Source organism: Colius striatus, chromosome 4 (genome assembly GCF_028858725.1).
Source record: "Colius striatus isolate bColStr4 chromosome 4, bColStr4.1.hap1, whole genome shotgun sequence".
NCBI classification, from domain to species: Eukaryota; Metazoa; Chordata; class Aves; order Coliiformes; family Coliidae; genus Colius; species Colius striatus.
In genome coordinates, this window is record NC_084762.1 from 24,287,302 (window position 1) to 24,300,360 (window position 13,059).

At 37.8% G+C, this 13,059-nt stretch overlaps 1 protein-coding gene across 3 annotated transcripts in view; it reads right to left on the minus strand.

Moving 5' to 3' along the window:
• The window catches only part of GRB10 (growth factor receptor bound protein 10), a 142,890-nt gene that overhangs the window by 102,999 nt on the left and 26,832 nt on the right, over positions 1-13,059 (minus strand). For 2 of the 3 annotated variants that reach the window (XR_009818661.1, XM_061995570.1), the window contains exon 2: positions 4,334-4,431. The exons of the other annotated variant lie outside the window; for it this stretch is intronic. Coding sequence is in view for 1 of the 2 variants with exons in the window: in XM_061995570.1 (XP_061851554.1) it covers positions 4,334-4,384 (51 nt within the window). In the remaining variant the exon portion in view is untranslated. The remainder of the gene's footprint in view (positions 1-4,333; positions 4,432-13,059) is intronic. 3 annotated transcript variants of the gene reach the window in all.

A 13,059-nucleotide genomic window follows, 5' to 3' on the forward strand; every position in this document is an offset into this window, starting at 1 on the left:
ATTCTGCAGATACCAAGATCAGTGAAGGAGGGGGAGGATGTGCTCCTGGCATCAGAGCAGAGGTTCCCCTGCAGCCTGTGGTGCAGCCACAGTGAGGAAGGCCCTGCCCCTGCAGTCCATGGAGGCCATGGGGGAGCAGAGACTCACTTGCAGCCCAAGGAGACCCCATGCTGGAGCAGGCAGATGCCCAAAGAAGGCTTTTGACCCTATGGGAAACCCATGCAGGATCAAGCTACTGGGAACACATGGAGGGAGGAGCCCATGATGGAGCAGATTTGCTACCAGGACTTGTGATCCTGAAGGACCCATGCAGGAGCAGTTCATGAAGAACTGTAGCCTATGAAAAGGACTCATGCTGCAGAAGTTCATGTAAGACTGTCTCCTGTGGGAGGAAGAGCAAGGGAAGTGCAAAGAATCCTCCCGAGAGGCAGTAAGGGCAGAAAAAACATGTGATAAACTGACCACAACTCCTACTCCACATACCCCTGTGCTGCTGCAGGACAGAAGACAGGGAATTCAGGAGTAAAGTTGAGCCTGGGAAGAAAGGAGAGGCAGGGGAGAGGTGTTTTAAGATTTGGTTTTATTTATTATCCTACTCTGATTTGATTTGTATTAAAAAAAACTAATTTCGCCAAAATCAAGTCTGTTTTGCCCACGATGGTAACTGGTGAATGATTTCTCTCTGTCCTTAAACCCACAAATCCTTCATTGTATTTCTTCCCCTTGTCCAGCTTAGGATGGGAAGCAATAGAGCAGTTTTGGTGGGCACCTGGCATCCAGCCGGGGCCAATCCACCACAAATCATAATCCCAATAAACAATTGTCAATAGCTACATGAACGAGGACTTTCAAACAGAAACATTGTCAGGCAGACAATAAAGGCCAAAACACAGGCCCCAACAGCCCTCCCCACAAAGGTTTTCAGTTTACTTAGACACAAAGTCTGTAATTTTTTTTCCATATTGTGTCTTTTTAGGACAAAGGATATTTTATTCACACAAACATGGACAACGGCATGTATACAGATATAAATGCTGAATACGAGATTGTTCAATTTCAAAGTGGCATACAAGACTACATCAGATAGAAGGCATCTGGATTTCATACAGATAAGAATTATCGCATCCACCAAAGTAACCCTGAATTCAAGATAAAAGATTTTTTTTTACCTTGTAAAATACTCTCTCTAACCATCAAATCAAACAACCCCTGAAAATTTAAAAAGCAAGTTCACAAATAATCCACACTCAGAAAGTCCTATAGAAAAACAGGTATAACCTCAATATGCCATGTACTTGAATCAGACGACCTCCAAAAGTATCTTCTAACTTACTGTAGCATTTTATGGAAAATAAGGATCAAAGTTGCCATACTAAAAATCTGGAGAACCTATGCCTAGCTGTTCCTCCAGTTGAGAGCAAAGAAACATGATTGTTGTAGTAACTTGAGAGCAAAGAAACATGATTGTTGTAGTAACAGCAATCCATCATCCAGAAATTTGACATCATTAAAGGAGGCTTTTATTGGTAGTTTGTAACTGAATAATTCTCTTAGGTATTTAGTTCCCAACTCCTGAAATGCACAAAACTTCAAGTAATATGTTTAATGTCAGGAGAACTATTAGCAAACCTGAAATCCACAGCTCTGTACACATAGAAGGCAAATTTCATTTTCCCCCTATTTTGTGAACAAGTGCTTGTAGTACATTTTATGACATTAGATGGTAAGTATGATGTGAACAACTGCCTTTTCTAATAACAATTCAGCTCTCTGAAAACAAATGCTTTTAATAATTAATAAAGTCATGCCTGTTATCCTGGTTATAAGAAAATAAATGAAAGGCAGAAAATAGATGAATTGAACATACCCTCACATCCAGAATTTTATCTTCAGAAACTGAGATAAAATCCCTGTTCTTTTGTTATTTATGTCACTGAGATTTGTATGTACAACTGGGGCATCAAAGAGTTAAAGTACTAAATCTTCCCCAAGAGCTCAAGTCACTGTACATAAATACTGTTGTGACTACAGATTGCAAAAGAACGGAAACACAGTAAATCATCCCATTTTTTTCTGAGAAATTCTGGGACTATGTTCTGAATTTCCAGGAACAGAAGACAACACTGCCAATTCTCACTGATGGATTTTTATTGAAGAGTTTGAGAATTTGGAAAGGGCTCCTGAAAGCCACTGAAAGGTATGATTGATTTTCTTCCCACAAATCTAAAGATCATTTCTAGGAGAATGCACTCAGTACGACTTGTTTATGTGCTAACTCCTGACAAAGTTAAAAAAAAGAAAGCAAAAAAAAAAAAAAAAAAAGCTCGAGACCCAAAAGCTTCTGAAAGCAGCCAATATTGCAAACAAAGAAAGCCAGAGATCTATACCTTGCCTGCCTTCCCAAAAACAGAAAGGGCAGAAGAGGGTTGGCATCGAAGGATCCTAAAGGATGTTCTGTTGTGCATATTCATGTACCCAGGTTCTCATATCTCTTGTTGTCTGCTTGAATATAATCCCAAACTCCAATGCATCACTTAATTCTGAACACTGAAGTTACAGCATTAAGGTCCCAACCTTGGGGACTTTGGAAGAACGTTCTCTATAGCCTACCATTCATATTAAGTCAGAAAACGTACTGAAAAAAATAGAATACTTCATGCTTTAATCTAGAGCATATTTAATTTAACCTTCTTTCAGCCCTTTACCAACACAATACTGGCACTGCAGCCAACTCCAAAAGACAAGTTGATGAAAGCTTCTACATCAGATTTAGTAGGGGTGGAAAAACAGATGTTCAGGGCTTTTTTAATGCAAATTTCACTTTTGACAGAAGGCAACAGTAGTTGTGAATGGGCTTCCAAAGCTATACCTTAAACCAGTTACAAGCACTAAGGATAGTTAACACAAAGTAAGCTGTGACAAAGTCATTAACAGGGAGTCACTTTCCCACTGTTTTAAGTCACCTATGTTGCTTTGACGCTTCTTGTCTGCTGACTGACCCAAACCAAAGCAGATTATCTACAGGGTTTATAAAAACAAGGGGAAGCACTATGGAAAATTCCCACTGCTTATAAACCACTAAAGACACTACTTTCACAATAAAGTTTGACATCCAGTAAAGAACTGGCAGGTCAAAAATTACTGCCAACAATGTCAAGTTTCTCTTACATAGCTCTCCTCTGTCTTTGCTTCGCATTATGACTCAGATGTTGCTTTAAATGAATTGGAAGCATAACTTCACAGTGCATCAAAACTATGAAGTCCAGGTATATCTATTCACATATTTTTTTAAATCTTAGATCTAAGTATAGTAACAGGTTTTCAGGACATCCAATTTCTCAAAGTCCATCCTATTTTTATAGCCGCAAAAGCAGTTATAAAGGAACTGATGTGTTTTTCCTGTTATCAGGAGTAGCATTCAGGTACATTCAACTCAATTCAACATATATAACATTAGTCTTTTAACTAATTATAAGGTTCCTGTTGGGGAAAGAATTATAAATTGGCATATTACAAACCTCTGTAGGATTTCTACATCTGTTTTGTGAAGGATTCTGTTGTTGGTGGTTTTGTTTGGCTTTCTGCTTCTCTTTTAAATGAGTAGCACAACTGTAATAATCACTACTAGTAATGTCTCTCTTGGGAGAAAGAGAAAAAGGTTTAAATGTCACATGATACTCTGTTAAATTATTTGTGTATCTGCAGGGTCTAAAATCATAGCTGAATTATTAGGGTGGTAAGCACATTATAAAAACAAGAGAAAAAAAGAAGTCATGTCCAAAATAGCAAATTGCAGTTCCATGAAAAAAAAATACAAAGCATGCATTATGTCAACCACAAATGCCCAGAAAAAAAACCCAACTTTTAAGTGCATTTTTGCCTAGCACCTTTGAATTTAGCTAAGGGATTCTTTTAATATAGTCTTTGTAATATGCCATATTGGCTGCTTAGATACAGCATAATGACTCGACAAACATAGGATCTAACCAAGTGTAAAAATCTCTGCCTTTGTTCCTACAAATATAGCCTTCAACAAACACTGATACTTTTTGGTACAAGGCATTTTTTTCCTTTTATTTTTGAAACAAGTGAAATATGAACTGACTATTTTGAGGACAGTTACCAAATCTTAATCAGTATATATTAGTGAACCAATTTTTTCAGCAGTAGGTCTTGAAAACAGGATGGAGGCTCTGTTCCCAAACACTAGCAGAACAGAGAATTGCCAGACAGCTATTAGCAGTTTGATTAAAAGTTTGAATGCACAATCAATCACCTGCACACAGCTATATGATGTTACAAGCTGACAAGAACATGCAGTTTCATAACTTACTATCCGATAAGGAAGATGTAAAAAGGAGTCTGGGCAGCCAGCTAAAGCCATTTGTTCCTTCGAATTTTCTTCAAATTACATCTACTACTTCACAGGACCTGCAGAGTACAAACAAACTGTCAGAAACCATACTGAAGACATTTCATCAACTTATTGAAAACAGTTACAGGGGAAAGACTAAGAGCAGGATGAGGTGACAAGGATTTGCATTAACTTGGAGTAGCAAATCTGCACATTGCTGTCTATAGCTTAGAAAAACACATTTGACTCAATACTTCATTTAAAAACCAAACATAATTGTTCCCAGGTTGGAGAACAGTTCTTCATTTCCACAGTCCAGACAAAAGACTCTTTTCACACCTAGACTCTAATTGTTTGAAGATTAGCTCTCACCCACTTAGGTTATGTCTTCACTTGTGGAAAAAGAAAAGCCACTGAAATCTGAGAGTTAATTAAGATGACAGCCACTTACGATAGAATCATTCAGGTTGTAAAAGACTCATAAGATCATGGAGATCATTACACAGCATTAGCCTTCACCACAGTTACATAGCTACTGGTTTCCTTTATTCTTTCCCTCCTCTCATGTCTTTATTCTTACACAATATACCAAATAGAGTCTCATCTGCATTGAAATCTTGAACTTCCTCTTCTGAGAGATTATTAGCAGAAACTTCACAAGGTGAATAGTATTTCTTTCAAGTCTGACTTCTGTGATCAGATAGAGCCTGAAAACAAATCTATTACAAACATATTTAGAGGTGCATATGGCTAAAGCCCTAGAAATAACAAAAGAGAAGGCAGTATTAAGTCAATGCCAACAAAGTGATTGTAAATGCTGCTACATAAAAAAAGGAAACAAAAACTAAACAAAAGCACATAAATATACAAAGCACTATATGCTAGTCCTAGAATTTCTCCTAACCAGTGGTATCCAGTTGCAAACATCCCTGCAGTACAAGATAAGCGATGTCACCCTCTGAGCAGATGAAAAAAGCATGACTGGGGCAGAGAGAACAGACTGCAAAGCAGAGCCAGAACTTTTACTCCTACCACATGTGAGATTTTGTCTTGTTCACTGTTAATTATCTATTATGTATTCAAAACAAAAGTCTGAGTTTTAAACAAGCTACTCACTGCTCTCTAGTAGGCACGACCAGTTACCAAACCAAAGCTCCGAGCAAGATTTATGAGACAGTGAAGACATGGACATCTTGGAAAAACTGTTCCAGGAGGAGTTGTAGACTATAATCCACATAAACCATGCATTCACTGAGGAAGCTGAAGAAGTTTGGCTGAGATATGGTAGCTTCCTCTATCAGAAAGGCAGGCAAACTCCTGGAAACTTGTTTCCAGGTAGGAGTTACTGGGCTTCTTCACTTTTCCTGAGAAAACAACTTTCTGGGATCAATTCATAGGGTCAATTACCTTTGGAGAAAGCTGTTTTTGGCAACAGCAAGTTTGAAAATTTATTTAACCCAATATGCATAAATCAAGTTTATTCTAGATACTCTTTTCCATAACTAGCATTTACTTAAGTTTAAAACCAAAACACTACAGGATTCACAGAAAGTATGTGGGGGAAGACCACCTCAGTCACTGAAATCTGTAGGCATGATACCCAACTCATACTGTTGCCAGTCTTTAAACATATAACCAGTGGTCTACAACCATGCAGCTCCCATTCCACACCCAGAAGTTTGCCATCAGGTTTTAAGATCTGAAGTTTTAATTTTCAGGGCAAGATTTGCCTAATTTGCCCAGTTTGTTCTGGAAGAATTAAGCAAAGATTTACAGAAACCCCCTTTATCTTCGTTGACATATGCAAAAAAAAAAAACAAACAAAAAACTTTTCACTTCAAGCAGTACAGTTTTGTGTAGGTACATCTAAAGTGAAATTAGGCAAGACACTGGATGTTCTTAAATTGGTACAATGCATCAAGAACAGAAAACTTACTAGCCTGTAAATCCACTAAGATTAACAAAAGTTTAGGTAAAGGGATAAGGGAAAAGAATTCAGCCTTAGATTGCCATAGTTGTATGTTTATTATCACTTCAGTATTTAGAGAACAGGAAAATGCATGACTGATGTAAATTTAGCTGTGGGTTCTTTAGGACTAAATATCAAAATACTGGCTTTTTCCTCCCTCAATGTTTCAGTAAAAGACACCAATTCACTCACAGCAAGACGGATTAAATAAGTTCCTAATCAATACCAGACCAATTTGTATACTCTAAGGGCATGCTGCAGTTTATGTCACAGCCCCATTATGCCAATGGAAGATCATAAATTACCTCTAACAATAGTTGAAGTCAAGGCTGTATAATTTATCAAGACCCATTTGCTTCACTGCTACATTCTTGAGTATTCATTTATTAACACCACAGAAAGAGAGAAGCAATAATCTCTAGATATCATTCCTGGTCAGTCACACATTAACACTGATTTAAGATCACATCTCTCTCTTTTGTCTGCCTAAAAGCAGTTTATCAAAGTAGCCTTATCCTAGGAATATAAAAAGCCTTTGCTCACCTTTAAGATCTAAGGCTGTACTATACCACATCAACAAGTTTTATATGGGCAGATCTCTGTACCAATTCATGTACTGGGTAGATAAAAATTAGGATTTAAAAAAGAAAAAAATAAATCAACTTTTTTCTTCACTATTGTCTTTAAACACTATTTTTAGGATGTCAGTTCTCTTCAGAGACTGTAACTGCATACAGACTTACATGTTGTTTCCATGCAAGTTAAACAGCACAAATTGCAAAGAGATATTTAAGTGCCAAGTTACTGCCCTTTTCCTAAAATGCTTTATATGGGGGAGGAAAACTCCAAAGGATTGTAAATAGAAAACAAGCTATGTAGTCAGTCACTGTTACAAAACTCGGGGCATTCAGTGGCGAGAACAACTGTTATGCAGCATGGAGCCAGACAGCCTGTGCACATTCAAAACTAAACAGCTTCATGTGCTTTTATTGGCTTAAAGAGTCTTCCCTGGACAGAGTCCCTGAAAGAACTTATAATAAATCAAGTTTCAAAGGTCATAAGACTAATTTTATAATACAGTATTCTCTAGACTAAAGAATAGGCTATTGTGAGGTATAGTTTTGACATCTCAGTCTCTCAAAAGCGTTAAACCAATGAGCATCACCTAAACAAAGATTGGCATTCATCCCACATGGAAAATGATGAAGGTATGCACCCTGGAGATCACCACTGCTCTGAATGAGTCACAGTCAAATTATCTACCTAACCAGTAGATTATCTATTAACAGCAAATTAAGCCTGTCACCAGGTATGCTTTTTTGATTTATCACTTGCTCTCTGCATATTCCCAGGAGAGGAAATGCTATCTCACCCAGCACTCTAGAAGCATGCAACAGCCTATACACCTACAGATACTATGGTAGGAAGATGGCAGGGGTATGGTCACTGTGCCAATTCAGCAAATTTTCCAGGTTCTACATGTGCCATCTGTCAAAGTCTTTAAATTCAAGAGAAAATAATTTTAAAAACATAATCACTTGCAGATTAGTTAGGAATAGGAGGAGGGGAAAAAAAAAAAGATTAATCTGGCAGAGTTACCAGTCAGGCTCCACAGCTCTTGAAAATTGGAGTTATGCTCCTTTATGAAAGGTAAGTTAAATTTGTTGAACACTGCTCCCTTTCAAATCCTGACTGTTTAATTATTTTTCTTCTGTTAATATTCTGCTTTCTTACAGCTTTCTGTAAGTTTGAAAGAGGGAGGTGAAAAGAACTTCAATACAGCCTTAAAATTTGACCTACCAGAAGACCTTCCTTCAAGACTTCAGTTTTAAAATATAGGTTAAAAATATTTTTCACTTATCTTTTATCCTCTCAGACATTCGGTGTCACCACTTTATTTCTCCCCACACTACAGCATAAAGCTTTGCAAACTATAACTATTTTGATAAGAAATTAGAACAAAGCCTTAAAACAACTGAGTCTATACAAAATTGTCCCTTAATTCACCTTCAGGACTGTCTGGGTCAATTTCACCGGGCTTATAATTTAACATTTTTGAAGAGCCAGGGAAAAAAAGTAAGACCCTGTCACCTTAATCCACACAGAGAGTGGTCTGCAAGACCTCAATTGTTCACCCACCCAGCTCCAGGCTCCTCACTTTATAGCATCTAGGAAAGTGGTTTTTTTGGGGTTATATGCATACATACACACATGTATATATATATACATACACACACCCATTATTTTGAAGACATGCTTCAGTGAGATTAGTTAAATGGATGCGTTTAACCATCCTCTACACCAACGCAGGGCACGAGGACACATACTACTTTTCCTACTAGTCTATTCCTATTGCCATAGTTACAAAGGAAATAAGATCTGGATATGAGGAGCATGAGGCATGCCAGTGAATTTTCTGTAGTTGAAAGACCTGACAACTACCACTGTCCCCAGCTGTGTTTAAACTGCAGGACTCAGATCTGCTTTTCTGTGTAAGGACATGATCCACACAGCTTCTCCTAAGAAGCAAACCTGACCACATGGGTGGGAAAGTGCCACCAGATGCCCTAGCTGGCTGGGCCAAGAAGACTAGGTCCCAAAGCACCCTTGGCAAAACACATTTGCCACCAGACTCCATCACAACTTTATCAATCGGTATATATAAAGATTTGCAAAGCAATTCACTCTTTTCATGCTAGCTTCAGGTAGAGACTGCCAGTTTATAAGATTATGATGTCCTCCACCCCTAAGGTGATCATTTGGTCAGCAGGACTCAAAGGTCCATTACTTCAGGCTGCCAAACAAATAAAACCAAAACACTGACTTAAATCACTACTAGCATTTGCAAATCCATGACACAGAGTTACTGCCTAAGTGGAGTAATACTTTGAACATCTTTGAAAACAAGGCATTATTCTCGTTAAAATTTCAAGTGAGTGTTGCGCACTAAAATGTAAAGCACCGTTCAAAATATAAATCATCAATCCAAAGCACTTCAGCTATATCCAAACACTCCCACAATTCCATACTAAAAAATCTGGTCTTATAAAAAAAAAAAGTGAATATAATTCTCTTTGCCATTCTTAATTGCAAAGCTGTTAGTCTAAATATTACACCTTGTAAAGGAAGCCATTTGCCATTGTAATTTTGCCAAAAAAGTGAAGAGTCTTGGCAACAGCAATTTAGGCTTTTGAAAGCCAAAACAGATACATGCTTCAGAAGCAGCACAGAAGAGCTGATGCCATCCCACTTCAAGTCTTGCCAAGTGAAATAAAATATATGCAATTCAGCATTTTTTGGTTTCCTAAAGCTGCCTGAAATTCTGAAAAGGCTCCTCAAGACTCATGGTCTATGCATTCACATTCAGCCTCCTGAAAGCTTAGCTCCACTGACAGCAAGGATGAAGCCCTGGAAGAAAAATAGTTACTTCGCACCTAGCCCGTTAAAGTCAGGATTTTTTCCCCAACCCCATGTCCTGGAAGGAAGTATTCCAGTTCAAAAAACAAACCTATGAATCTTCAGTTTCATATCTCCTTTGATCACTGAAAATCCTCTTCTGCCTCTTAATAGGTAAATCCATAGCTTTGAAGCGGGAACTATGACAACTAAATAAGACTGTAAACAAGTCTAAATGAAATGTTAATTAGACAGAAATAAAGAACTATGTAGCACACAGTAGATAATCCTATTAGCAAGCTATATGCAGAAATATGGCAGGTCCATAGATGCATGACTGGGACAAGTGTAGTAAGACAGACCAAGGAACACTTCAGCTGAAAATATCATGACTAGCGGTCTCTAATTTTGTATATATGCTTCCTCACTACATTCTTCACTTTTAAGAGAACCAAAAAATACTGACTCTGTCCTCTATGTTGTCATTTTCTTTCCCCCCCACCAAATCTTGTCACATTTCTCATACCATAAAGTCCAAAATTTTGTAATTTTGGGAAGCAGTCTAGAAAATGGTCTAAATAATTATTTCCTTCTGTTATCCAACCTGAAGACTTACAGTGAAGTTATACAACGGTTAAGATGATTTAATAGCTTGTTACTGCCAAGAACAGGACAGGCATCCCACTCTCTTCATCAGCCTTTGCTCTGCTTACTTCCTCTATTTATTTCCTCTCAGCAGCTTCATAGCATTCCCTCCTCCTCCTCCTGCCTGTTTTGTGCCACGTATGGTCCTTCATGAGTTCACCTTGTGTTAATTAACTCATTTGTTTTGCAGGATTAGCTTTCTGCTAAGGAAGCAAGTGCAATAAACTTAGATGTGATAAATGACTCAGCTGGCACAACAGCAAGAGAAAAGGAGAACAGGATCATCCTTTTCCAGGGAGAGCAAACTATTACATTGGTTCAAGGCAACCTGTGAACTTTCATTTTCTTTGTTCACCGCCACGAGGAGCTGGCAAACCATTCCTACTGCACGTCTGTGAGAACTACTGCTTTCCAGGCATCTCACAGAAGATAAAACATTTGCGTAAGTCTCCAAACAAAATATAAAGTTGCGTTTTCTAGAAGGCACTTACTTTCCCCTTGTGGTAAAGGCTCAACTGAAGTCTGCATTTGTGACACACTTACCAAAACATCATTTTTTTTTTTTCCAAGCTGTTAATAAGCCTTTATTTTTTCTCCATCTGGCACCAGTGTGAATGGTCCTTAACCCTGCACAGGTATGGGATTTGAAAGCTCGTGGATCTATACCCCCAACTCAAAGACTAAACTGCACACAAGACATTTTTCTACCCATCTCCTACAATGCATTTGTGTCAAAGAAATTAAGACTGTAACAGATTTTGGTCAAAACCACAGCTTAATCTACACACCTGTCCCTAAGATTATACTGGAAAGATTTATCCAATTTGCTCAAATTCCCTCTGCTTAGGTGAGGTTAGTAGAGCAAGTAGCTGAGACATATATACACACAAATGCGAGAGACTGTAAAATTCATAGAGTTTGAGCAGCACCTACTCCCTGTTTTCAGCTTCTGTTCCCTCATCTGTCTGCAACATTCCTTCATCTTGGAGAGGAATCTTCCAGAGCATGGACAAGCCTTTCCTCCCCTTCTGACTGATGCAAAAGACAAAGATATATATATATATATATATATATAAAAACAAAGAACAAAAAGCAGTCTTTTATCACATGACTCACTGATCAGTTTTTCAAGCATTTTAACTGTTTCATCCAAATGATCCATTCATCAATCACTAGTTATTCACAGCCTACTTTTCTTTGCTTGGATGCTTTTTACAAGGAAGTTTTCTTTACAGTGAGATTTATGCAAAGGCCTCAGTTCTCACTGAACCTGTTAGTTTTTCTAACAGTACTGGCTGCAGAGATCTGACCATAAGACTGGCCTCAAAACTAAAATGTGCATTTATGCACAGAGGGCTATAGGCAGGTATCTATCAATACTGTTCAGATTCCTACCTAGGTCTCCCCTGCTCTGCAAACTTTTCAGTTGGGTTAAAATACTTTTCCTGGATTTAAAACCCCACTATTCTGGAGCAAGGACATTACTCATTTTCTATTTTAAGGATTTACAGGGTTCAGTATTGACAGTTAACATCATAAGTTCACACATCACTTGCTATTCTCTTAGTAAGAGATTTTTTTGGAAGAGTTATTAACTTGGATTGTATCAAAAGCTTTTATATAAGATAGCAAGGTTCACGTTTTTAAAGCAAATCAATTGACAGACGCTTTTACAGTTATCTGTAACTTATGTTAGTGATTAAGCACTAGTTTATTTACATTCTCTAATACCATATAAATGGATGAAGCTGGAAGGCAAATTTAGACATCTCAATTCAAACAGCAGGCTACTCACTAAGATGGTATCTTTTTGAGATACCATAAAAGGTACACTTAAGTACACAAGTTATTCTCAATACATCTCTTGTTCATATGGTTATAACACTCAAAAGTAAGCCTTTTACTTAGCCTCTGTAACAAGTGACATGCTGTAAGCAGAGCTACATTCTCCAATATCAACAGTTCATTAATTCACCCTCCAAAGAACTTTGCAGTGACAGGTTCCCAAAAACGGTTTATTCCGAAGAATTTAACTGCTCAAACAATTAAGTTAAAGGCCCCACAAATCATCTGAAATGCAATAAAGTAGTAAGTAATAGCATTAAGTAGTAAAAATAAGCAAGCAAATCTATTCTACTCCCCCATGCACACCAGGGCAGGAGTTACCATAGCTGGTAAGCAATAACTCATGAAAGCCATGAGTAACTGAACCATGTAAGCAAGTTCTGGACTACATCAGCCCCAAGCAAGTAGATGACAGCCAGCTCTGCTTCTAGTTGTAAAGAGTGGTGGCAATTCCAACAAATACTCTGTTGCTCTTGAGACAAACAGAAAATCTTGTCTATTCAAGTAAGATATATAGTAAAGAAGTACAAGAAGTACAAAAGATAACACAAAGAAACATAAAGCAATAGATACACCCTTGATTGACTGGAACATAAAAATCATGTCAGTCTAGCCTGGAGCACAGAATTTGGAGGCTGCATTCATTCACTCCTGGGCCATGAAGCACCAGCAATGCCAGAGTACACCAACTGCAAAAAAACCTACATGTAGTTTTAAGATACTGATGTACATTTTAACACTGCCTTACTAACAAATCACAACAATCTCTTCTTAGAGCAAAGAGACCATTTTGTAATCTCAGATGCATTTGCTGGTATTATGCAACATGCAAGCTCCAAATCCAGAGGTG